Source organism: Dysidea avara, chromosome 9 (assembly GCF_963678975.1).
Source record: "Dysidea avara chromosome 9, odDysAvar1.4, whole genome shotgun sequence".
Lineage (NCBI taxonomy): Eukaryota > Metazoa > Porifera > Demospongiae > Dictyoceratida > Dysideidae > Dysidea > Dysidea avara.
Genome location: NC_089280.1, coordinates 36,626,048 through 36,651,646, shown reverse-complemented (window position 1 = coordinate 36,651,646; position 25,599 = coordinate 36,626,048). Strand labels below are relative to the sequence as shown.

Here is a 25,599-nt window from a genome sequence, read left to right as displayed (position 1 = left end):
TTTAAATACAACTTCAAAGTATTGGATAATAGTTGTAATTACCACATTCACCCCTGATCTTCATTATATGTCAAAATAGTCTAGCTGTCAAAACAGCCTAGTTGTAGCCCTGCTAGTGTAAGCGACCAATTAACGACCATAGCACGTACCTTGCAATGTATCTTCGTGCTGGAACGACCTATCATCATCCAGTTTTCACTAATAACATCGTCTGACCTTGGTCTATCACGTGATAAATTTTGACTTGAATGTCGAGTTTACTTTTTTCTCCACGAACGGCAATGTGATAGCATGTAAAGTACCGTTTATCGACCACCGGTACTTATTATCGATCGTCAATACAAATGCTGCATACGAATTATCGACCAAGGTCTTAGCTATAATACTTGCAAAAACTCTGCCACTACCCCACATACCCCATGCAATACAGTTGGTTATATAGTGTTATGACAAAAAAAATCATTGTAATCTGGTATACATAACAGAAGTCATGTGCATCACAAGTTTATACAGTATATTTATCCACACAAAAGGTACAAAGTCTTTGTTGTCCGTCACTGTCCATTACAGTCTCTTCCACACAATCTTCATGCACCCATCTTCCACATCCACAGTAGATCCACTCTGCTCCAGCACCTTCCAATACATCATCTTCATACCTTCCAAAGCACATACAACATGTATCTGGGTCAATAGCTTCATCGTCCTCGTCCTGTCCAGTGCAATCAACAGATTCACTAGTTCCACTGATTACAGTCAAAGTGTTAGTCACACTTACATCACTATTCCTGACTCCAGATGTGGCCGTTCTAGTAACAGTGCTAGTAGCTGCAGTAGCAGGTAGATTTTTGGTACATGTCTGATCCTTAGGCTTTCTCTTAGCACTTCCTCTTGTTGATGACACCTTAGCCTTTTCTTGCTGCTTCATTGCCTTTTCTCTAGCTTTCTCCTCTGCTTTTCTAGCTTTCTCTTCTCTTTTTCTCTTCATTTCTTCTTCTCGTTGCTGTTTCTTTGCAATACATTCAGCCTTTTTTCTTTCTTTCTCTATAAGTGCATCTTTCTTAGCTTTCTCCTTTTCTTCAAGCATGGCCAAGCTTTCATCGCTTGTAAGTAGTCGTGCTTTGGGTACTGATCTTTTAGGTGCAGCAGGAGTAGTAGAGGTACTAGGATTTGTTACTGGATAAATGAGAAACTCTCTTAAGGGCGGGGTAGAATTCTTGGGGGATGATGTGATAATGGTAATTGTACTCTGATTGTCTACAAGTGGTAGTGAGGTAGCAGCTGATCCAGGTGAAAGTAACTGCTGCTCAGAATTTGTAGGCAGTTGCTCAGAAGTGACTGGCAATTGCAACTCAGAAGATGTTGCTCCAGGTATTGCTGATAACTGCATATCCATAGAGACCAGTTCATCAGTTACTTCATCTTCAGGATATTCGATTGGAATAGGACTGATTGGAGTAATGTCCTGTAAAGAATCAAGTAATGATCTACTTTCCTGTTCTGTAGGGATGGAAATATTCACCTCTGGATGATGGAGCCTCATCCATCTGATGTAGTTGGCATCTACGTACAAGTCATGTCCTTCTTCATATCGTCTCTTGAATAACATCTCTTGCTCCAAAGTAAATCCATCCCTTCTTTCATCTGTGGAAGCACCACTGTTATCTCCAACATTCATATCACCTTGGCAAGGATGTTCAGCATTAGAATCATTATCAGAGTTTCTTTCAGGTCTGACTTGTACAACACGAATAGCAGAAACATTAAGTGGATAAACACTACAGGTTCGAAAGCCTGATATGATATTTGTTGGAATAAAAGCTTTTGACCAGGCTTGAACAAAAACACTGACAAAGTTGAATTTTGTAATTACTTTTCCAGGATTGGTCTGAAAAAAATCGTGACACACAGTTCTCCACTGTGCTTTAAAGTGGGGAAATAACTGTACAGTCTAGAGGCTGAGCCTCATGAGTGGTGTGTGGAGGCAAACATAGAAGCAACACTTCATTTCTTTTAGCATACCGAACAGCCTCAGGCTGATAATGGGTACTGTGCCCATCTAGGAGCAACAGAAGTGGACGTTCACACACTGCGTGCTTCAGGAAGTGTCCACTCAACCAAGATTCAAACAAATCAGTGGTGATCCACCCAGAATCACTGTAATCATAAGTCATACCAGGCAAACCACCACTGGTCCATGCGTGGTTAACGCCTTTTGCTTCAAAAATTATAGTAGGTGGGATGACTTGCCCAGTAGCACTCCCACAAGCAACAATAGTTATTTGTCCTTTTGTGCCTGTTGAACGATATCGAACCTTTTTAGCTCCAGTTTTTGTCACAACGTTAGGTGCCTTAGGATCCAAAGGGACTCCACTTTCATCAACATTATATATCTGCCCTGGGGAGTTCGTTATTCCATGTTTCTGCATCACAGTCTGAAGCAAAGCAAAGTAATCACTAATTGTCTCTTCGTTTACCGCATCCATGCGAACATGTGCAGTATTATCTCCTCTTCTTAATGACAAATCACCCTGCCTATCCCTGAATGACCTCCACCAACCTTGAGTTATCCCACTCTCTTTTCTTAACACACCCTTTTGCTTTGCATATGATTCTGCAATATTTAGAACGTCTCTTCTTGTCTTCCCAAAGCCCACCTCAGAAGATTCCTTTAAAAAATCAGCAAGTTCTTTCTCTTCATCATCACTTAGGTATTTTGGTGGACCAGATTTTGTCCCATGTTTTACTCTGCCACTAACCCTATCTTTTAATGTTGTAGCTGGAACACCATAGACTCTAGCAGCTTCATTAACTCCACACGTGGTGGTTTCTACAGCTTCCATGGCATTTTTCATTTGCTCATTTGTCCACTGCTTCCTTCTTTTCTTAGTTGGTGTGTGTAATACCGCCGGTGCTGACTTCGAACGCTTCCTTTTCTTCAATACTTTCCTCTGTCCTTGGCGTCGTGGCATATCGAACAACCTAGTAAAAAATGATTATAAGCAATGGTTACAAGCTAAACATATATCACTATACATAATTCAGCTTACAGGCGACTGAAAATACGTGAGAATTGGCAAGACCATTAGCACGAGGTAGTAGAATAACACGGGGAGTAACCGAAAGAAACACGGAAAATACTTAGGTCGATAATAGGTACCGGTCGATAATCGGTTGCTTACTATACATTTCGAAATGTAGCCTGGGTGGTTCCTTTGATCTGAAGTGTGAAAGTGTTACATGTTTGTGATGTACAATCTGTTCTTACTAGAGAACTGCCTGACCCTTTAAATACCACAGTAGACAGGTTGATACTATAAGGACTTTTGTTGCACAAATATTACTGCTACAGCCTTATAAGGAATTCTTAGTGGCATAGGCGATTCTAAGGGGGGGCCCCTGTTAAAAAATAACTTTTAAAAAATCTTGGGTAAAAGTTGCTGTATAGATTGGCATTGTTATTTTTAGCATTTTTCGTGTTTTTAGAACAAATTTTAGGCTGTTTTCAAGCCTTTAAATTGCAAAAATCCTGCAGCTTCTGGGGGTTGCACCCCCAGACCCCCCTGAAAATTCTACTTTATACTTATAGCCAAACAACAATAGTTATGCTGTTCCCTACTGGGCCCCCCTGTAGGTCAGGTCTAGAATCGCCACTGCTTAGTGGTATAGGAAATGGTTGATGTGAGGGGGGAGCTGACCAGAGTATAGAATCTCTGGCAGCAGGGGGTCACTGTAGCTAATTAATTTATAGGTGCAGTTTGTGACAGTTTATTAACTACTGTATATATCAGGTCATTTGCAGGCTATTTATTGCTTAAAATTTGTATAAACAGTATGAAACAAGACTTTCATGCTTGGGATCAGTGGTACTGAAACAGAGTGATTTTACTTCTGCAAACACCAATCCTTATTTTTAGCATGCTTTTGGGAGGACATTAATATTGTTATGAAGTGTTTGACTGCTCTATTAGAGTATATCAATTTTTTTTTTAGTCCTACTTTGAGAAGAATAATTTTGGCAATCTTATTCTGATGAAGGGCAGGAGCTTCACCCTCCTAGCCTCCCTCCGCCACCTGTGAATAAATATAAAAGCACGATGGGTTTAAGATACAATGGACTTAGGAACTCACTTAAAACTGTATCCCTCCTATCAGTGTTATCTTATAATCAAATCTGTACAGTAAAATCACTGCCAAATACAACTAGCTTTATGTGGTGCCACAGCATCCATCAAGTCCAGGTGCACTAATATATTAAAAAGATGTACATGCTACATGATTAAATGACTGCAAACCCGACACATTGCTTATAGAGCTCAATCTAGCTAATCATAGCTATCGTATTTTCACTAGCAAGTAGCTAGCTGAAAGTAGCACCAGATGAGATAGTTTAGTATAAATGACATACATTGCACATGAGAATAGTAGCAATAACAATGAGCAGACAAGGTGTTGTATTAAACTAAGGAGGTTTGAACATACATGGCAAAGGTGGATTTAGGGTTAGACGGGGGGGTGGTGCATCATAATCAGGGCAGTAGATAGCTATATAAAGCAGGGGATGGGGGCACAGTGTCCCCAGAAGCTATAAGTATTTTACATGAAAATTTTGATGTAGCTAGAGTAGTTTTATGCACAAACATCTAATAAATTCTTTTAAAGTGATCTAGAGCTGTAGGGATCAGTGACAGTAGTAGTCATGAGTTTAGCTATGGTATGAGCCTAAAGTAAGACACAGTGAATTTAATTTGTAAAAAAAATTAAATAGCTAAGTGTGTCCATGGGTTGGTGCTGCAGGTGCAAATTTTCATACTCAGTGGACAATAGTGTTACATGAGGTGACTGTTCTATTAGAGTATTTTACTGACTGCTCTATTAGAGTATTTCGATCTTGTATAGAATTTCTTGTGGGAGGGGACCCTATAGATCCGCCACTGCACAGAATGCACCCCTAGAGTAGGATGCATTCTGTGCACCCCCCTCTAGGAGTGCACAGAAGAAGCATGCCCCCAGACCTCCTTGGTTCTAGGGGGGTCTGGGGGCATGCTCCCACCGATTTTTTTTGAAAATTTGGACAGAAATTTGTTTGCCTAGTTGGTGAATTTACACTAGCAATATAACAAAGGTGAGGTTACTGAGGAGTATCACATGATACACTAGGGATCACACGATACACCAGGGATACACCTGACAATAAGCCTTTTCCACAATGACGTCCCATAAATTTTCTATTTGGGGTACTCTTATATTTTCAAGTATTGCTTGCTATGATGACAAGTTTTCATAAACCATTTAGTTGTTAATAAAGGATGATATTGAAGCCAAGTTACCAGGTATGGTTACAACGAATGTTATTTCTACTCAACCAAAACCAGCTGAAATTTTCAAACCCACGTAAGCGATTTAATTCCGCTGCATTATACCCATACCTGTTAGTTTTAGCTCGATATTTTCTTCCTGAATCACACAAATGATCCATCTTCATTCGTCACCCAATATCACCTGTACTTGAAAAGTACATTAGAGTACCCCAAATAGAGGTCGCCATTTTTTGCTCTGACATCATATGGAAAAGGCTTATATACTATACACAGTGCTATGTGATATAAATTACACAATTACAGAGACAAATACAGTAGGACCTCGATTATCCGAATCTCGATTATCCAAACCCTCTATTATCCGAACAGTAAAATTGACTGCTCTATTAGAGTTTTTCATCAACAGGTGAACGTTCTATTAGAGTAATTGAACAAAACTCTCTAATGGGTTTCATTTATCTGAACAAATCAAGACACCCGTGAGTATATTAACAGGAAGAAAGAAAATGCAATTTTCACACCTATGTAGCTCTGTGATCCCTTATCCGATTGGAACCAAATTTGCTAGAGAAGTGCCGGCCAGCTAGGGGAGTCTACACTCCAAATTTGAAGAAAATCGCTCTAGCCATTTCCGAGATACAAGCGAACAAACTTTCATTTTAATTTCTTCATTTTTTTTCTTCATCTTCATTTCGCACGCTTCACAAAATCCGCCATAAAACACGAATACGTGCTCAGATCGGGCTGAAATGTGGTACACTTAAAGGGCTCATTATGGCGAATCTCCGTACCAACTTTGGTAGGAATCCAATAAACATTCATGGAGTTATGACCGATTATTTGCATAAAATAAGGTCAAAGGTCTGTCACACCTACAGGGTAAACCCCTTAGAGGAATCAGTTGAAAATTGATATGTAGATGGAGCAACCATCATAGGAGTGCCTTTTTGTGGTTTGAAAGGAATCGGGATAAAGACCATGGAGATATGACACAAAACCCAACCTGTGTCAAAATTACGAGATCGATTTTTATGAATAACAAACTATTAGTTTTCGTGTCTACCAGGCAAACCGCTTAGGGCAACGAGTCAGTATGTAGCTGGAATAATCATCATAGAAAGTCTTTGCAGTAATACAGAAGAATCGGATTACAAACCACTGAATTATGATTCGAAAGGCAACTACATGTAGCAAATGCACGATCGAGATACCCTAATAGAACAGTCACCCTATTAAAGCACTCAGCTGCATTTATAATTTACTCAATTATATTACATTACAAGTTATTCTGTAGGGAATTCAGCTACAAACAAGTCATCCTGTAGTCAGATCAGCTAGAAGAAGGTATCTAATAGAGAGTTCAGCTACAAAGAAACCATTATGTAGAGAGTTCAGCTCAAACAAATCACCCTGTAGAGAATTCAGCTACAAACAAATTGCCCTGTAGAGAGATCAGCTAGAAGAAGTTACCTTGTAGAGAGTTCAGTTACAAAAAACAATCGTGCAGAAAGTTCAGCTGCAAACAAATCACCCAGTAGAAAGTTCCGCTATGAACAGATCACACTGTACAGAGTTCAGTTAGAAACAAGTCTTCCTGTAGAGATATCAGCTAGAAGAAGTCACCTTGTAGAGAGTTCAGCTACAAAGAAACCACCATGTTAGTAAGTCACTAGGTCTAAGTCCTTGAAATTAGGTTAGGTAATCCTAAGGCTGCAGCACATGTTGCTGTCAGACCTTCAGTGCTGGTCACTGTAAAGTGCTAATAATAAATACTTTAGGTTTAAGGAAGAAAATCCATCCCTCCTGGAGGAAGACTGAGTGTGGCCCCGACTAGACATTGGGTGACCTGCAGTTCCGAGTCCTGGGGCTGGAGGCATTTTTTTCCTTACTTTGGCCCCTTTTCTGTTACACCTTATCAGTTAGTAAGTCAAGTCACTAGGTCTAAGTCCTTGAAATTAGGTTAGGTAATCCTAAGGCTGCAGCACATGTTGCTGTCAGACCTTCAGTGCTGGTCACTGTAAAGTGCTAATAATAAGAGAGTTCAGCTGCAAACAAATCACCTGTAGAGAGTTCAGCTAGGAATAAGTCACCCTGTAGAGAGATCAGCTAGAAACAAGTCACCCTGTAGAGAGTTCAGCTAGAAGAAGTTACATTGTAGAGAGTTCAGCTACAAAGAAACTACCATGTAGAGAGTTCAGCTGCAAACAAATCGCCCTGTAGATAATTCAGCTACAAACAAATCACCCTGTAGAGAGTTCAGCTACAAACAAGCCATCTGATAGAGAGATCAGCTAGAAGGATCACCTTGTAGAGAGTTCAGCTACAAAGAAATCACCCTGCTTCATCTTTTCTTCTTCCTGTGGTAAAGAAAAAATGATAGGTTAAAAAGCCCTAAAGCTGGCCATAGGCCGGCTTTGGGGTATACAAATACAAAAAGAAGTGAAATCTAATCCAAAACAGCCAAGCTGTAAAAAAAAGAGTGCGGCCCTCAGAAAGGCTATGGTGAAAAAAGATGTGAAATCCAAGGTGGCGGCCAAGAAATGGCTGTGATGGTAGGTTAATGGTAAAAATTTTAATAACGACAATTCAGGTGAATTTTGTGCCAAGACCAAGCGGCACCAAATTCACCTGAATTGTTGTTATAAAATTTTTACCATTAACCTACCATCATAGCCATTTCTTGGCCGCCACCTTGGATTTCACATCTTTTTTCACCATAGCCTTTCTGAGGGCCGCACTCTTTTTTACAGCTTGGCTGTTTTGGATTAGATTCACTTACCTGAACACTTTTATGACATAGGTGTTCGGATAATGGAGGTCCTACTGTATAAAGTTATGCAGTAGACTTGTCATGATGTCCTGTCATGTGCAGGCTTGATTGGCCATGGTAGGACGGAGCAGGACATTTCAACTAAGAGTTGTACATGGTTACTAATTCTGGTATCAGCTGTTCACATCATTCATTGCTCTTGTTGTGAGCTACTGTAACATTGCTAATTGAATGGGAGTAGGTCTAGTACATTCATGCCCCCCCCCCCCCCCCTTAATTGCTTCCCCTTGGGTTGTAAGAATGTAGTGTCTCCTATCAACCAAGTGGTAGTTTTGATTAGCAGTACAAGCCATAAACCAAACAGATAAACTGTATTCCATAGACTCCATCCCTTTTCTTTTGATAGCTAGGACATTATGTCTGAGCAAACTGAGTTATGGTCAAACACAGTGGCTATTTGGATGGAAAATGTTGGTGACTGCCTGTTATATTATTTGTCTCTGATTAATCTGTTATATTTGTCTCTGATTAATCTGTTATACTTGTCTCTGATTAATCTGTTATATTTGTCTCTTAAGCTACTTCTCTGATTAATCTGTTATATTTGTCTCTGATTAATCTGTTATATTTGTCTCTGATTAATCTGTTATATTTGTCTCTGATTAATCTGTTATATTTGTCTCTGATTAATCTGTTGTATTTGTCTCTGATTAATCTGTTGTATTTGTCTCTGATTAATCTGTTATATTTGTCTCTGATTAATCTGTTATATTTGTCTCTGATTAATCTGTTATATTTGTCTCTGATTAATCTGTTATATTTGTCTCTGAATTAAAATCACAAGAATAGGTACGATACCAATAGACTACACACTCACACACAGTATGATCTGTACACACTCACACACAGTATGATCTGTACACACTCACACACAGTATGATCTGTACACACTCACACACAGTATGATCTGTACACACTCACACACAGTATGATCTGTACACACTCACACACAGTATGATCTGTACACACTCACACACAGTATGATCTGTACACACTCACACACAGTATGATCTGTACACACTCACACATAGTATGATCTGTACACACTCACACACAGTATGATCTGTACACACTCACACATAGTATGATCTGTACACACTCACACATAGTATGATCTGGTTAGGCAGTGACTAGCTTCCATAGGCATAGCTAGTTTTGTAGAGAATAAATTTAAATTTCAAAAATTATCTTTATATGGATGATTTAAAACTTGTGGCCACTAAATTTCCAGTAATTATGGTACTGTTCTGATGTTGTTGACTAGTAAAGTAGTCTAATTAATGCTCACCCACAGATATCCCTGGATCGCATCAGAAAGCTAACACATCATTAGCACTACAGCTGTGTCGCAGGTGGTTGATTGAGATGGGTCAGTGGAGTTGTGATGAGCAACTGGTCACCAATAGCAACACTAAGCCATCCAATGGGATCTCATTATTTACTAACATGCCTGCAGCATTTAAGAACGGTATGTAGTGTTTAACAGTTTTCACTGTACACTGGGTGGGGGCAGTGTATTATATTAACTAGTTACAGAGGTGTTAAGAAACATCCAGCTGGGGTGTTCTGTTGAAAGTTTTATGGTAACTAGGGTGTTATTAGATACACCGGACTGTTGGCTTTTACACCCACTATGGGTGGATTTATTGATTCTTGCCAGCTAAAGGCCTTCAGAGAACCTGCAGCCTGCTATAAGTGTTGTAGTGGTATAATTATTGTTTTCACTCTACAGCACTTAATATTGCGGCAGGGAATGTGATGGCAGTGATTAACTAGTGAAAGAGCTGCAAGTGTGTGCAGTACAATTCTAATCAGTTCAATCATATACTAACTCTAATAGATTCAGTCATATACAACAGGCCAGTTAGCACATACATGAGGCAGAAAGAACTCTTGTAGTTGTGTAACCATTTTGTGACTAAGATGGGAATACATATCTCAGATTGTATCAGCTTTGTTCTTTATCATTCAAGGATGTCATTGGCAAGTTCATTGCTATTGGTTGACCATTCCCTGCAGGTATAGCTAAACAGGTTAGGAGTGCAGTAGAGTATAACAAGTAGTTACCATCTTCACTTTTCATATTAACATCATTTAGTAGCAGGTTAGGAGTGCAGTAGAGTATAACAAGTAGTTACCATCTTCACTGTTCATATTAACATCATTTAGTAGCAGGTTAGGAGTGCAGTAGAGTATAACAAGTAGTTACCATCTTCACTGTTCATATTAACATCATTTAGTAGCAGGTTAGGAGTGCAGTAGAGTATAACAAGTAGTTACCATCTTCACTGTTCATATTAACATCATTTAGTAGCAGGCTGCAGCTATAATAAACTACTTAACCCCCAAATGTGAAATATGTCAGTCCAGTAATTCGGTGAACTCTCTGTGTTATGGATAAGTAAAAACAGTGGACCCATGGCCAGGAATCAACCTGTTATTTATGTACTTTGTGACATCCTTTATCTTGTACTAGTTATCACTATATGGTTATGTTGGGATAGTTATTTGTTAAAAGTAACTCACCATCAGGCTTGTTGTAATTACCCAACGAAAGTAATCAGTACAATTACAATTACTTTTTGAAGCCAATCTAATGATTACAATTACAATTACTTCAGTATGTAAAATAATGATTAATAATTACAATTACTTTTCAATTACTACTGTACGTGTGGGGTTAGAGCTGGGTGATATACTGGTATTGTTAATAATCTGTGATATTTAAGTCATAGCTACTGGTTTTTATACCGCCTGCATTTTTTAATACCGCCACACCATCTGGGCACTATGGCCTCCCTGTGGGCTTGTTTCATCCCATATTTAGAAGGTAACCAGACATGTGACAATTAATGTTTGTAGGCAGGTGCTGATGTAGTCAGCTAACCAAACTATATGTAAACAAGTTTGTTAGTGGTAGTTTGTACCTGAGGCTTGCTGAGCTACCATGGGTATTTGGTGCTTTTGTTGTGGTAAATGGCAGTTACTTTAATACCAATAGCTTTTACATTAATACTGTGATACTTTTTAAGGAAGGTATACCGTTTGTTATTTTTCAATACTGCCCAGGGGTACAACAATAACTTACTTACAGTTCTCCAGCATTAATCTTAAGGTACGTCTATTAACTCTTCAAACTTTTTTGGTAATAGTCTACATATATTTTGGTCTGAGAACATTGCCACTATGGTTGAATACACACTCAAATGGTGCAAATGTTGCTGCTATTCTTTGCTATTGTACTTAAAATGGGATATTTATTTGCTTTTATCTTCCAAAAATTTAAAGGACTTTCATCCTTTGTAAACTCTGCGCCATCCAGATACATTTAAATGTTTCTCTACTATTGAACATTATGTACCCCATGGGTATCCCATACTGTACATAAAATGTTTAACTATATGGTCAACAAATACATACATATAATTTCAATAATTTACTGTAGCTACATGGGCCACATGTTATACACATGGGATTGTGTACATAGTATAGTCAAGTTATGGAGTAGTACTTTTATATACCATAACTTTGATTACTTAAATTTAATTACATAATGATTATTGACTGAACAGCTAATTACAATTACAATTACCATTACTTTTATGCTCAGTGAGCAATTACAATTACAATTACAATTACTTGAGAATTGCTAATGATTAGTAATTAATTACAATTACGATTACAATTACAACAAGCCTGCTCACCATACACTACAATGGTAGTGTATAGTATGGACCACAAAGGAGTAGGCGTGGCCCATGAAATAAAATCACCCAAAACACAGCCTCACTTTTCCCTGATGATGATGAAGCAATATTGGTTGGGTAAAACTAAGCCCAAACAAGCTTTCAGATCAACCTGAAACACTTTCAACAAGTCACTATGGAATTTTAAAAATAATTTATTTAACGGAATTTTCTACTGACTGACTGAGTAAGTGACTGACTAACTGACTGACTGACTGACTGACTGACTGACTGACTGACTGACTGACTGACTGACTGACTGACTGACTGACTGACTGACTGACTGACTGACTGACTGACTGACTGACTGACTGACTGACTGACTGACTGACTGACTGACTGACTGACTGACTGACTGACTGACTGACTGACTGACTGACTGACTGACTGACTGACTGACTGACTGACTGACTGACTGACTGACAGACTGACTGACTGATGCCTTCAGACAAGCGTAACTCAATAACGGCTAAGGCTACAGGCTTGATTTTTTCACTGTTTGACGTCACTTCGGCCCAACTGGTGCCTTTTGACATACCGCAGTACGTACAATGCATTCTTCATGGACTTACCAGTGTCCTCCTTTGTGTCCCATTCATCTTTGCTGACAACGAAAAATGTCGATTTGGTGGTAGCACGTGATGGCTTCCCTTCGTAATGGAAATCATCCATAGTGGCTATTTTGATTGCAGAGGTGCTTTTTGAACAGTTCTTGATTTGTACTGCTGTGTAACAGGTTGAACATAGCTGACAACAAAGCGTAATGGATACTGCACTTTTCAGACAATAAGTGATATAGCTGGGGCGCACAGCTCCATTTCAGATGCGGGTTCACCAGTCATAATAATTATTTACAAAAAGGTAACAAGCAAGTACACAGAAAAATTTGGAATTTTCAACTAGAGTAGGGACCATAGCACATCGATAAAAAGTACTGAAACAAGTTGGAGTAGTCCATGATATTAAATTACAGTAAAACAATAAGAAGTATTATATCCCTACTGTGCATTTCCATTACGGTATCTTGAGCACAGTAGGGATATAACGCTTCTTATTGTTTTATATAGCCAAACCCCGAATTTTCTTCTCAAACGTTACTAGACAACATTACTGTACCACACATAATAGTATCTATGACTGTAGTACTGAGCAGGGCAGGAGCCCACGGTGACATGGTCTGGCATTAGCTGGACCACTTTTCAGCTAGCAACTTGAATTTGTATAAAAGATCAAAATGCTCTAATAGAGCAGTCATCGTAATATACTCTAATAGAGCATTCAGTATAAATTATAGCCACTGTTCTCATTACACTGCTTGGTCTAAATCATTTACGTTATAATTGTCTTTAATTACTTTTCAAAAGTTCCAATGAATCAACTGCTTGGCATTGCATTGGGCTAATTGGTCAGTTATAATCACAAAATAGCCTCCACATGCCATTTCAAAGCATATATTTTCAAAATTTTCCTTGAGGGAGCATTCCCCCAGACTCCCTAGCTTGACATGCTAGCACAGTTGAGTATCGCATGAAAGAGATAATCTCTAACTTAAATATCACATCAGGTTAAAGTGTGCATGACTATGACGTCCATGGATGGCCTAACCACTCAAAATATCTCTGGAGTAAATCAGTTTTTGTGTTGAGTGCAATTAAACTAGTCTAATAATTGAAGCATGGTATACTGTAGCATTATCTAAGATGGAGCGTTACTTATGACATGTAGAAAAATATTCAGAGTCTTCTGAAACAGTTTCTTCCATCCAACCAGAGAGTCAACCTGCAAAAGCTGTACCACCCGTGCTTGAAGTGTTTGTAAGTCAGAAGTAAACCCTCTCAATTAGGTTAATGTATAAACTTTGCCTCGGTAAAAAATTTTCTAGTGCTTTTTTAGCTATGACATGCAGAGCAGGTTAGTACAAGAAGTATGAAGTTTATAAACATCATCAATATCCAGAGAACAGTTGCGAGTACTCAGTCCACTATTTGAAGCTGATTTGTTATAGAAGGTCTTATGCTATACTCTAATGGAGTCTTTATGCTATACTCTAATGGAGTATTGTTATAGAAGGTCTTATGCTATACTCTAATGGAGTATTGTTATAGAAGGTCTTATGCTATACTCTAATGGAGTATTGTTATAGAAGGTCTTATGCTATACTCTAATGGAGTATTGTTATTGTTAGCAAGTATTCTGCAGAGTATGTCAATGACTTGTTAAAACACCTTGTGAGGGGGGAGGGGGGGGGGGGGGGGGGGGGGGCTTGTACATTAACTAGCACTGAGTAATCATTGGTTACAGGCTCGTAAGACAATAATCAATTTATTTTAGCAGAGTATTCAACCAATTTAGTGAATGTTCTATTAGAGTATTCTCAAGCCATAGAGCTGTGTTCTCAATATGATGTGAACTAAATAGAAAATGCTATTTGACACTACTCTATGATATACAACTATTTGAAATAATAGGTTTGCAACTTCATAATTATTGTTAGACATATGGCTTCAAAGGTGTCAGACTTGTCTGGTGAACAAGACTGCTTTTTGGTAAATGTTAGCTAACTTTTGAGAGTACCATAATACAGGTTTTTGCAATTGAATTCGGCGACTTTGCAACTGAATTCGTCCCGTTTGCAATTGAATTCGTCGCTTTTGCAATTGAATTCGTCGCTTTTGCAGTTAAATTCGTCCGTAACAAGAATGGCAGCTGGAGGAAACACGAAAACATGATGTAGCAGCTGCTACAAGAACTTGTTCAAGTACAACAGTAGTAAACAACTCTTTATAAGGCAATAATTCTTCCTCTACAGCCTATCCAGCAACATTCCAAACTCTACTACGCCATTCGCGATGGGTGTGGTCACTCGCGAGCAAGTTAATTAACTTGTCAGACAGCTATCAACTTCGCATACTACCAGCTTCAATTACTTTCTAGTGTCTCAAGTGTAACTCTCCAAGGCATAAATAGTTCATCTCTTAATGAACGGGTTGGTTTCTTGGAGCCGTTTTGTTTATGACGAATTGTAATGCAAACGCGACGAATTCTATTGCAAAACCGACTAATTCAACTGCAAAACCGACGAATTCAATTGCAAACGGGACGAATTCAATTGCAATACCGACGAATTCAATTGCAAACGGGACGAATTCAATCGCAAAGGCGACGAATTCAATTGCAAAAACCTGTAAATACATTATCTTAACAGCCTTCAAACTATAAGTGTTGATATATGTGTTGGCTTGTTCTGTGGTGGAGCGTAGTTTGTGCCCACATGTTGCAGGCCTGGCTGATCACATGTTCCATTACTAGGTGTTGAGAGGTGTAAGTGGCCAGGACGTCAACAAGTGATCCACCGAGATCATGTGACCTATTACCTTGATGGAGCTCACACTAGTAAGAGTGCTGCAGCCTGTTCTGATTGGTTCAAATCTGTAGCATCAGAAGAAACAGCCAATCTAAAGTGAGAACACTGACAGTGGATGTTGTCTACATGTTGTTGCCATAGAAACAGGGTGATGAAGATGTTACTTTTCAATATGACAGGCAGTAGAGATGTGAAAATGATAATGAACAATTTGAAGGTGATAAAGTTGGTAGAATGAAAACCTGCTCTGATAAGGTCACCTGTGTAGAAAGGTCACTGTGTAACAGGTCACTGTATAATAAGGTCATCCCTATGTAAAGGTCACTTATGTAAAAGGTCATGCTGGTAACAAATGTACAACAAAGTGTAGTTATTGTCTACTCCACCTGCTATTAAACTCTTACAGTTTGTGTGTGTGCGTGTGTGTGTGTGCGTGCGTGCGTGCGTGCGTGTGTGTGACAGCTGTTGCTTATTACAGCCACCTGACACCTTCTAGTGATCATAACATACAGTAGATTCACAGTTATCTGTACACCTTTGTTCCTACAGTTGTTCAGTGTTTCAGATAACTGAAGCACACTGGTTTATACTGTATATCACACTGATGTATACTGTATTTTGTCACATCAGGTGATGGGACAAGTTTTATACATGAGGTGTTCAGTGTTAGAGTGATGATTACTATCTTACAGTGAACTTGTCCCATCACCATTATGGGTGATGGGACAAGTTTTATACATGAGGTGTTCAGTGTTAGAGTGATGATCACTATCTTACAGTGAACTTGTCTCATCACCATTATGGGTGATGGGACAAGTTTTATACATGAGGTGTTCAGTGTTAGAGTGATGACCACTATCTTACAGTGAACTTGTCTCATCATCATTATGGGTGATGAGACAAGTTTTATACATGAGGTGTTCAGTGTTAGAGTGATGATCACTATCTTACAGTGAACTTGTCCCATCACCATTATGGGTGATGGGACAAGTTTTATACATGAGGTGTTCAGTGTTAGAGTGATGACCACTATCTTACAGTGAACTTGTCTCATCATCATTATGGGTGATGAGACAAGTTTTATACATGAGGTGTTCAGTGTTAGAGTGATGATCACTATCTTACAGTGAACTTGTCCCATCACCATTATGGGTGATGGGACAAGTTTTATACATGAGGTGTTCAGTGTTAGAGTGATGATCACTATCTTACAGTGAACTTGTCTCATCACCATTATGGGTGATGGGACAAGTTTTATACATGAGGTGTTCAGTGTTAGAGTGATGATCACTATCTTACAGTGAACTTGTCTCATCACCATTATGGGTGATGGGACAAGTTTTATACATGAGGTGTTCAGTGTTAGAGTGATGATCACTATCTTACAGTGAACTTGTCTCATCACCATTATGGGTGATGGGACAAGTTTTATACATGAGGTGTTCAGTGTTAGAGTGATGATCACTATCTTACAGTGAACTTGTCCCATCATCATTATGGGTGATGGGACAAGTTTTATACATGAGGTGTTCAGTGTTAGAGTTGTCGTGAACGACGAGTCAAAGGAGCAGTTGAATGTCCAATATGGCGGGGATCCGGAGGAACTATTGATCGATACACTAACTCGAATTCTTATTAAAGCCAATGTACTCAATGCATGAATGAACACACATGCGTCTACAACAAAAAGTATTTCTAAATACAATGAAACCTATAATTATAGTAAGTCTGTGACATCCTCCCGGCGCCGCAATATTTTGCTCCATTCAGTCATCTTGTCCTTAGCTCTAGCTGCAGCCCTTCTCTGAGGTCGTACAGGCGTCTGGGGTTCTTCAGTAGGAGACAAGGATGAATCATGGGGGTTATTGTCATCATTAGACGGACGGTCATCATCAGTATTATTCTCTACTGTAGTTTCTGCGTTAACCTCCAGTGGATAAAGCTTCGTGATTGGTCAAGTGGTTACTCCAGTGGTTGTTTGAATGCTAACTGATCTCACAAATCCGTGTCATATCCTCTCTGTAATTCCTTGACTACAGCTAATCGCCACTTGGCTCTCGGGCAATCGTCATGTACAATTACTACATCACCAACCTTCACAATCTCCTTATTCGCTCCATTGGCAGTGTGGGTTTCTCGTAGTGATGTGAGATATTCTCTTTTCCAACGATTCCAGAAAGGTTCAATGATGAGCGCTTGAGTCTTGGCCTTCTTACTAAGACTGGAATGTGAGGAAGGATTGATGGTATAGTCTTCATCGTCAATTTCCTCTCGTTCTACTGTTGGATGAGGCGTGGTGATTATCAACCTCCCGTAAAGAAGATGTGAGGGTGTCAAGGGTTCCAGGTCATTCAGTTCTGAGCTGACGTACGTTAATGGACGGTTGTTCAGGTGTACCTCTATTTCCACTACCAATGTCTGTAAGCTGGTTAGAGTAACATGTGCACGGCCAAGCGTCTTCTTCAGTGAGCTCTTAGTTAATCCAATGAGACGCTCCCAATACCCACCATACCATGGAGCTCGACAAGGAATGAATTTCCACTCTACCCCCCTGCCTTGCTAAACCTTCATGTACCTTATCTGACTTGAACAAGTGCTTCAGTTCTTCAGCAGCTGCCATAAATGTTGAGGCGTTGTCAGACACCATGAATTGAGGCAATGACTTTCTACTAGCGAATCGACGAAATGCTTGTAAGAACGTCTCTTCTGACAGATCACTCACCACCTCCAGATGTACAGCACAAATGTTGGCGCATGTGAACAAGCATATATAAACCTTATCTTCTCTATTTGTTGTTCGAATGTACAGTGCACCAGTAAAATCCACACCCGTTACACCGAAGGGGTTCATCATCTGGACTCGGTGCTTTGGAAGTGGTGGTGGGTCAGGTGCTCTGTAATGGGTTCCGGAAACCTTGTTACACACAACGCACTGCTTCAGTATATATCTCACACACTGTCTGGCTGCTGGAATCCAGTACATTTCACGCAGGTATGTCACTGTGCCATTTGTTCCAGCATGACAATGCTTTTCATGGATATCACGAATAATGAGTTGTGTGAAATAATGTTTCTTCGGTAGCAGAAGTGGAAACTTCGTCAAATGGGATAGAGGAGCATTATGTATCCTCCCACCACAGAAAATTAGGCCATCTTTGTTCAGTTGGAGACGAAGTTGTCGGACTAAGGGTAGTCGCTTTGTTGATTTCGACTTGAGATCCACAAGTTCATTTGCAAATACCTGTTCTTGTGCAGACTTAATCCACAGCTTCTGTGCAGTGTTGAGTTCAGTAACTGTGATGACTCCATTCTCTTTCTGAGATGCCTTCCGGGTGTTGTTGATGAACTGTAAGACATAAGCTGTAGTTCTGTAGAGATGTGCTAACTTGCTGTACCTGGTTATGTCTATAATCTGGTGTAATCCCGGTTGGGGAATAGTTGGTTGTTCTGTGTTAGAGGTAGTTGGCTCAACTTCTTCAGTGGTGTGGATATGATGGACAGAAGTGGGTGACCATGAGGGCCAATCACATTCAGATGGTAACCAGGTTGGGCCCTTGAGCCAAAGCTGTGAGGATGTCAGTTGGGTTGCAGTAATTCCCCTGGTTAAAAGGTCTGCAGCATTATCATTTGTGGGACAATACCTCCACACTGAGGTAGGAAACATGTCACAGATTTCCCTGACTCGGTTGGCTACAAACTGCTTGAGTGTTTTGGTGCTGAATATCCAATGGAGGACAATTTGGCTATCACTCCAAAGTCGAACGGTTATCTCTGATAAGTGTCGTTGCAGTGCAGATAGAATGAACGTTCCAAGCTGTGCTGCTGTGACTGCTGCCATTAGCTCCAGTTTGGGTAGGGTGTGGTCCTTAAGTGGTGCAACACGTGACCTTGCCATCACAAAAGCAACATTCTCTGTGTTCTGAAGATATGCCACCACTCCATATGCTTTTGTGCTTGCATCAGCAAACACGTGCAAGTAAATAGACGACTTGATGACAAGGCAAAGTACCTGTGGTTCAATACTATGCAGGCTGCATTCTCTACATCTGCTGCTATCTGACACCAATCGTTCTGAAGTTCTTGTTCTAGAGGGTCATCCCAAGCAACTTGTTTCCTCCATAGTTCTTGTATAAACAACTTTGCACAGATGGTAAAGGGAGCTAGCCATCCAAGGGGATCATATTGACGTGATGCTCCTTGTAATACACTTCGTTTTGTGACAGGAGTTGTATCATTGGGTTTAATCTCCCGCTGTGGAAAGCTAAGTACATCTGTGCAAGTGTTCCACTGCAATCCTAGAAGATTAACTGTGGTGTTCAAGTCAAGTGTATGATCTGCCTGGGCTGTTATCTGTAACTGTCGACTGTTTGATGCCCAAGAGCGTAGATTAAAGTTAGCTTCACTCATGATGGTTCTTGCTGTTGTATAATACTGGATAATGGCTTCCTCTGATTGGCAACCAGAAATAGTATTGTCAACATAAAGATTTTCTTTCATATCGGTTGATACTTCTGAAGTATGAGAATTGAGATGGTGATCTAAGGTTGCATTCAACATGAATGGGGAGCTGGTTGAGCCGAAAAGTACCACCTTGAATCGGTATGTGATGAGAGGGCTGTCTGGGTTACTTGGGTCAGATAACCAAAGAAATCGAGTAAAGTCTCTGTCATTTTCTTTAAGTCTTACATGAAGAAAAGCCTTTTCAATGTCCGTTGATAGGGCATAGTGGTGTAAACGGAAACGTAGCAATATGCTACTCAGGTCAATTGAAGGTGGGCTACCAGCCATTAAGCAGTCATTGAGGCTTGCATGGTATTGTGATGGTCGAAAACTGTAATTGTAGACGATTCTCACAGGGGTTGTTGGAGAATTCTTCTGCACTGGGTGGTGTGGTAGGTAGTGTACTCCTCTGGTGTTCTGGATGACTGACGGGGAAATTTTGTTCAATAAAGTTCCGTTCTTCCTGTTCAACGATAATATTGCTATACAGTTTGAGCAGCTCTGGTTGCCGTCCTAACTTCCTTGCCAATATTCTTGCTTGACGTTCACAGATGATTAGATTAGTTGGGAGAATGGGATGGTCTAGTTTCCAGGGAAAGCCAACAATATACGAACCATCCTTGTCCCGTGAAATGCAATCACGTTGATAGGCTTTCATGAGTACTGCTGAAGGTTGGCTTGCAAATTGCAGGGAAGAATTGGGACGGGGAACTGGGACTGATTCATCTATGTCAGACAAGTCTAGCACTTGGGTGGTACAAGCATGGAGAACACCAGTGACATTGGACTGTACAGGTAGTGGTAATGGTCCGGAGAGTAAATACCCTAGTTTTGACTGCACGGCTGTGGGTCCCCTACCTCTTTTGATGCGATCCCCCACTATATCCCAGTAATAGTCAGCACCTATCAGTAGGGAGATATCAAACCTTTCTTCATTGCCGACTGAATGAGCTAGCCGTAGTCCGTGTAGATAGGTAAGCTCATGTAGATTTGTGCTAGCAAAATACTGTAGGGGTGCAGCAATCTTTGGGACAACTAGTGCCAAAATGTTTATGTCGCCTAAGTTGGTTTCAAGCTGAATTTTGACGACGTCAACTGCAGTATTGGCGGTGGTCTCTCCACCGAATGATGAGATGCACAGATCCTCCTTGTAACAGGGGATTGTTCGTAGTTGGTCAGCTAAAGCTTGTGTTATGAATGATCTTTGTGCCCTTTCATCAAACAAAATATTAGCGGAAGCCTTGTTGGTACCACCCTTCACCAATGCTATGGCTGTTTTCAATAGACACACTGAGCTCTGATTACTACTAAGTAAGGAGTGTGTGGTTGTAGCTAAGTTGGTATTAATCTGTTGGGTGGGATTGGAATTAGTTGAATCAGATGGTTGGTTGGGCACAAAGGTTTGAGCGGTCGTACGTAGTGTGCCTTGCAAGGGCTGGGATGCAACAGTCTGGTGATGTTGGTTTGCGGGTACTGATCTGGGGCCACCATCCATTCCACATAAGCTGGTATGGTGTTTCTTATGACAAACTTTACATCGATTCTTAGAATTACATTGTGCAGCCTTATGGTGTCCCAAACAATTAAAACATAGTTTCTCCCCCCTTACAATGTCTACTCTTGCATGTACATCAGTTACTGTATTACAGTGTAAAGGTGAATGTGGGCCCTTACAGTACACACATGATGGCTTAGTACTTACTGCTCTTCTGTCATCTGGAAGTGAGTTTGGCTGTTTCTTGTGTGTACTAGTGTGAAATGATCCTGTCAAGGTAGATTGACTCCTTTCCTCTTGAATGTCAAGTCCAGACTCAAGGATAATGATCTCCTTCTCGATGGCTTGGCGGAGTTTATCAATATTCCATTCCTGTGAAGGGTGTTCCCGAGTCAGATTTCGTTTGATGGGTGGAGGTAACTTTCCAAACACAATTGGGACTAGAAGATCTCCAAATGATGCCCTTTCCTTTCCCAACGACTCTAAACTCCTGATGTGGATTTCAATCGTGTCATGTAGCTGTCGAAGACTAGCAGCCGTGTTGGAGGGGGATTGTACATCAAGCAGAGCTTGCATATGTGCATTCACAATTCGTTGTGGCTGACCAAATCTTGCCTTGAGCAACGTAACAGATTGTTCATAGTTAGTGTTGGTCAGTGTGAATCCACTCACTGTCCTGGCTGCTTCACCCTCTAATTGAGCCCGAAGATAATTGAATTTCTCCACATCAGTGAGGCTGTTGTTGAGATGGACTGCTGCCTCAAAGGAGTCCCAGAAGCTCTGCCACTTAAGCGGTTCGCCAGCAAATGTAGGTAAAACTAACTTTGGAAGGCGACTGGCCGATGAAGTGTGGGATACGCTATGAACTGTTCCAGTACCTACTGTAGTATTAGGTTGCTGCTCCAGGTATCGCTTCAATCGAACTGTCTTCTCGATTATTGTATCCTGTATCCCTTCAGCTTCAATGTATCCTGTTCCAATTCGCTGACGTCTTCAATCGCGGACGAAATCTTTGCATCTAACTGTCGTAAAGTTTCTGCTTTCCTGTTCATTTGTTCAATATACGTTGTAACATCAGTGGTGATGGCTTCGGTGAGTGGTTGTGTCAAGTCTAATGCGTCTACCTTCCCGTAGATGCGCGTTAGATGGGATCGAAAGGCTTTGCGCGAGCCTTGCAGCTTGGTCAATCCCTCCATCCTGTTGGTACGTTCACTACGAAATAAAAGCAACAACAATGGTTTTCTTAAAAAGGTCCGCTTGCCTTACGGGGTACCGTATATGAATGCCACGGTACCACGACGTCTGAACTTCTGGTTACAAAGTAGCGTAAGGGAGCAGATCCTGGTCACAGCACCAAAATGTCGTGAACAACGAGTCAAAGGAGCAGTTGAATGTCCAATATGGCGGGGATCCGGAGGGACTATTGATCGATACACTAACTCGAATTTTTATTATAGCCAACGTACTCAATACATGAATGAACACGCATGCGTCTACAACAAAAAGTATTTCTCAATACAATGAAACCTATAATTATAGTCAGTCTGTGACAAGAGTGATGATCACTATCTTACAGTGAACTTGTCTCATCACCATTATGGGTGATGAGACAAGTTTTATACACGAGGTGTTCAGTGTTAGAGTGATGGTCACTATCTTACAGTGAACTTGTCTCATCACCATTATGTGTGATGGACAAGTTTTATACATAAGGTGTTCAGTGTTAGAGTGATGATCACTATCTTACAGTGAACTTGTCTCATCACCATTATGGGTGATGGGACAAGTTTTATACATGAGGTGTTCAGTGTTAGAGTGATGATCACTATCTTACAGTGAACTTGTCTCATCATCATTATGGGTGATGAGACAAGTTTTATACATGAGGTGTTCAGTGTTAGAGTGATGATCACTACCATACAGTGAACTTGTCCCATCACCATGGCAAGTCTTCTCTGATGTAACACTTAATCATGCAGGTGTGTCCAATAGTAGCCATTTTGAAGTGGTACATTCTTCCCTGAATACTAATGTGACTTTGTTATTGCACAGCAAATTCTAAAGCAATAATTATAATTATATGCTGTGTTGAGATATTCTGTTTCAGAGAATCTAGTACAACTCTCTGGTCACTTTTTATACAAGAATCTGCTATCATTGCTTAACAGTACCAGATCACTACTCCTAATACATGTTACAATTTTCTCTTGTTAGGACTGTGGTTTTGACCACGCTATCTTCTGTCCAAACATCATCAACACTGACCCAGCCAGCAACACTCAACAAGGTGTGTGATGTAATATATAAGCCATGGAAAATAGAAAGGGTCGACATCCTTAGGGTGACTTCTAAAAAAATTCCAATTATTTAGTAAATAAGTATTATGATGGGTGTTCTATCTAATTATTATAGTTTGATATTTATGTCATGTGTAAAGGCTATAAACAGCACTATTTAAGTTGGATATAAAATTTAAACAGTGTGCATTAATTAGAACATCACGATTATTTAATAATATGTAATTATCCACCCCTGTAATTTTTTTTTTAATGCATTGATGTATTAGCAATATACTGAAAAACATTTTCAAATACAGTGGATAGAACAGGAGTAATGACATATTTCATAACTGAAATTTTTACACTTGTTCAGATAATTAGGGATATTGTAAATTCCCACTTTTCACCTTTCTATTTTCCATGGCTCATATTATGATGTAATGTAGAGAAACTAAAAACACCTCCATATAAGGACAACGATTTTGATCTCAACTCCTTTTACCTTTGAAAGAGAACAATAGGGACCCGCCGATTATGCTGGCATAATTTTGAGCATAATAGGTACCTAAAAGCATTGAGCATAATGCCAGCATAATAGGTTAAATATTTGTACGATAATATAAATTCTAGCTGGAAAAATGACAATTGCAAAATAAGATCGATATACTCTAATAGAGCAATCAGTAACTCTAATAGAACAATCATCAAACTGACTGTTCTATTAGAGTATAACGATCTTTTCTCTTACATGCAGCAAGAATTTATTATTTGTGTTCCAGCCACTCATTTTTTTCTTTCTATACAGTGTTAAACTAATAGCAAAGCATATGAACTAAGGCATGAACATTGAGCATAATAGGTAAATATTGAGCATTAATTTAAGCATAATAGGTGAATTTTTGAGCAGTGCAGCATAGCATAATAGGTAAAATTATGAGCATAATCGGCGGGTCCCTAGAGAACAACTTTTGCAGTAATTTATTTTTATTGTAGTAAAATACTAGTAGTCACCAAAGGGACTGGGTACTAGTAGTCACCAAAGGGACTGGGTACTAGTAGTCACCAAAGGGACTAGGAGGTTTACTACACTTAACAAGATCAAGATGCTCTAATACAGTCCAAAAGATTTTTTCAGACTTACCAGTTCACTACTAAAGGCCAACAACTCAGAAGCAATAATGGCCTAGTTGGTTGCCAATAAGAACACGTGTTAACATCTTCCAATGAACCCATCATTTCATGTTTTGTTGTTGTTTACAGATACAACAAATCGTACAATTACTACTAAACAACAATTAGAGAGATGTCACTACAATCAACAATGTTGGAAAACAATCCACCCGACCAGTCAAACCATCTCACTACGATCCGTCAGTGATGCAGTTAATCAGATCAATGAGATGACAATAGAAGGAACCAATCATGTTCAAGTATTAGTGTGTGGTAGTCTACATCTTGTTGGGGCAGTAATGACATCACTTGACATCACTAATGATCACATCTACTCATAGTGTGTGTGTAATGATCAGTAACTTCAATAGACTTATTAGGAATGACATCACATGACATCACTAATGATCATGTTGGTAGCTATAAGTTATTAGCTGTTTAGCCATTAAGACTCAGGGAGTCCCAAGTTGCCATATATGGCACAGGTAGATGTTTTATAGCGACACGATATTCAAGAAAGAAGTATAGTATTATCATTGACAGAACCTGCTACCATCAACTACTATTTTATGTACTACCATATTCGTTGAAACCACAAAAATGTTATCCAATATCTATTATGGTCACAGGAAATGAGCATTTCAGGCCCGTAGCCAGGTAGGGGGTCTGAAGAACCGTCCTCTTGGAAAAGGTCCACAATTTTAGTGTACTAAGTCCAATTTTCAGTAGCAAAAGCTCATTAGCTACAGTTTAAGTAGCAATATCAAGAGTGCTCCAAGTAGCAAGATACTCTAATAGAGCAGTCAACCACTTTAATTCTAATGTAGAGACAGTACAGCAGGTGCTACCAGTCAGCTAGAAATTGTACTATATATTAGCTGTAGGATAGTCGTG

The 25,599-nt window shown here is 39.8% G+C and overlaps 2 protein-coding genes across 4 annotated transcripts in view; one reads left to right on the top strand and one right to left on the bottom strand.

Moving 5' to 3' along the window:
- The window catches only part of LOC136266632 (folylpolyglutamate synthase, mitochondrial-like), a 32,447-nt gene extending 7,341 nt beyond the window's left edge, over positions 1 to 25,106 (top strand). Inside the window, exons 10-14 of one of the 3 annotated variants that reach the window (XM_066061624.1) lie at positions 9,446 to 9,619; positions 15,207 to 15,357; positions 15,409 to 15,478; positions 23,471 to 23,543; positions 24,796 to 25,106. In XM_066061624.1, coding sequence (XP_065917696.1) covers positions 9,446 to 9,619; positions 15,207 to 15,357; positions 15,409 to 15,478; positions 23,471 to 23,543; positions 24,796 to 25,046 — 719 coding nt within the window. In that variant the 3' untranslated portion in view covers positions 25,047 to 25,106. Of the gene's footprint in view, positions 1 to 9,445; positions 9,620 to 15,206; positions 15,358 to 15,402; positions 15,479 to 23,470; positions 23,544 to 24,795 lie in introns of all 3 variants that reach the window. The other 2 variants (XM_066061623.1, XM_066061625.1) reach the window with 2 other exon arrangements.
- LOC136266633 (uncharacterized) lies at positions 1,926 to 3,120 on the bottom strand. Its single transcript, XM_066061626.1, has 2 exons — positions 3,051 to 3,120; positions 1,926 to 2,982 (listed from the first exon to the last, which is right to left on the bottom strand). The coding sequence occupies exon 2, from the start codon at positions 2,970 to 2,972 to the stop codon at positions 1,926 to 1,928; it is 1,047 nt and encodes a 348-aa protein (XP_065917698.1). The 5' UTR covers positions 2,973 to 2,982; positions 3,051 to 3,120.
- Positions 25,107 to 25,599: the final 493 nt, after the last annotated feature.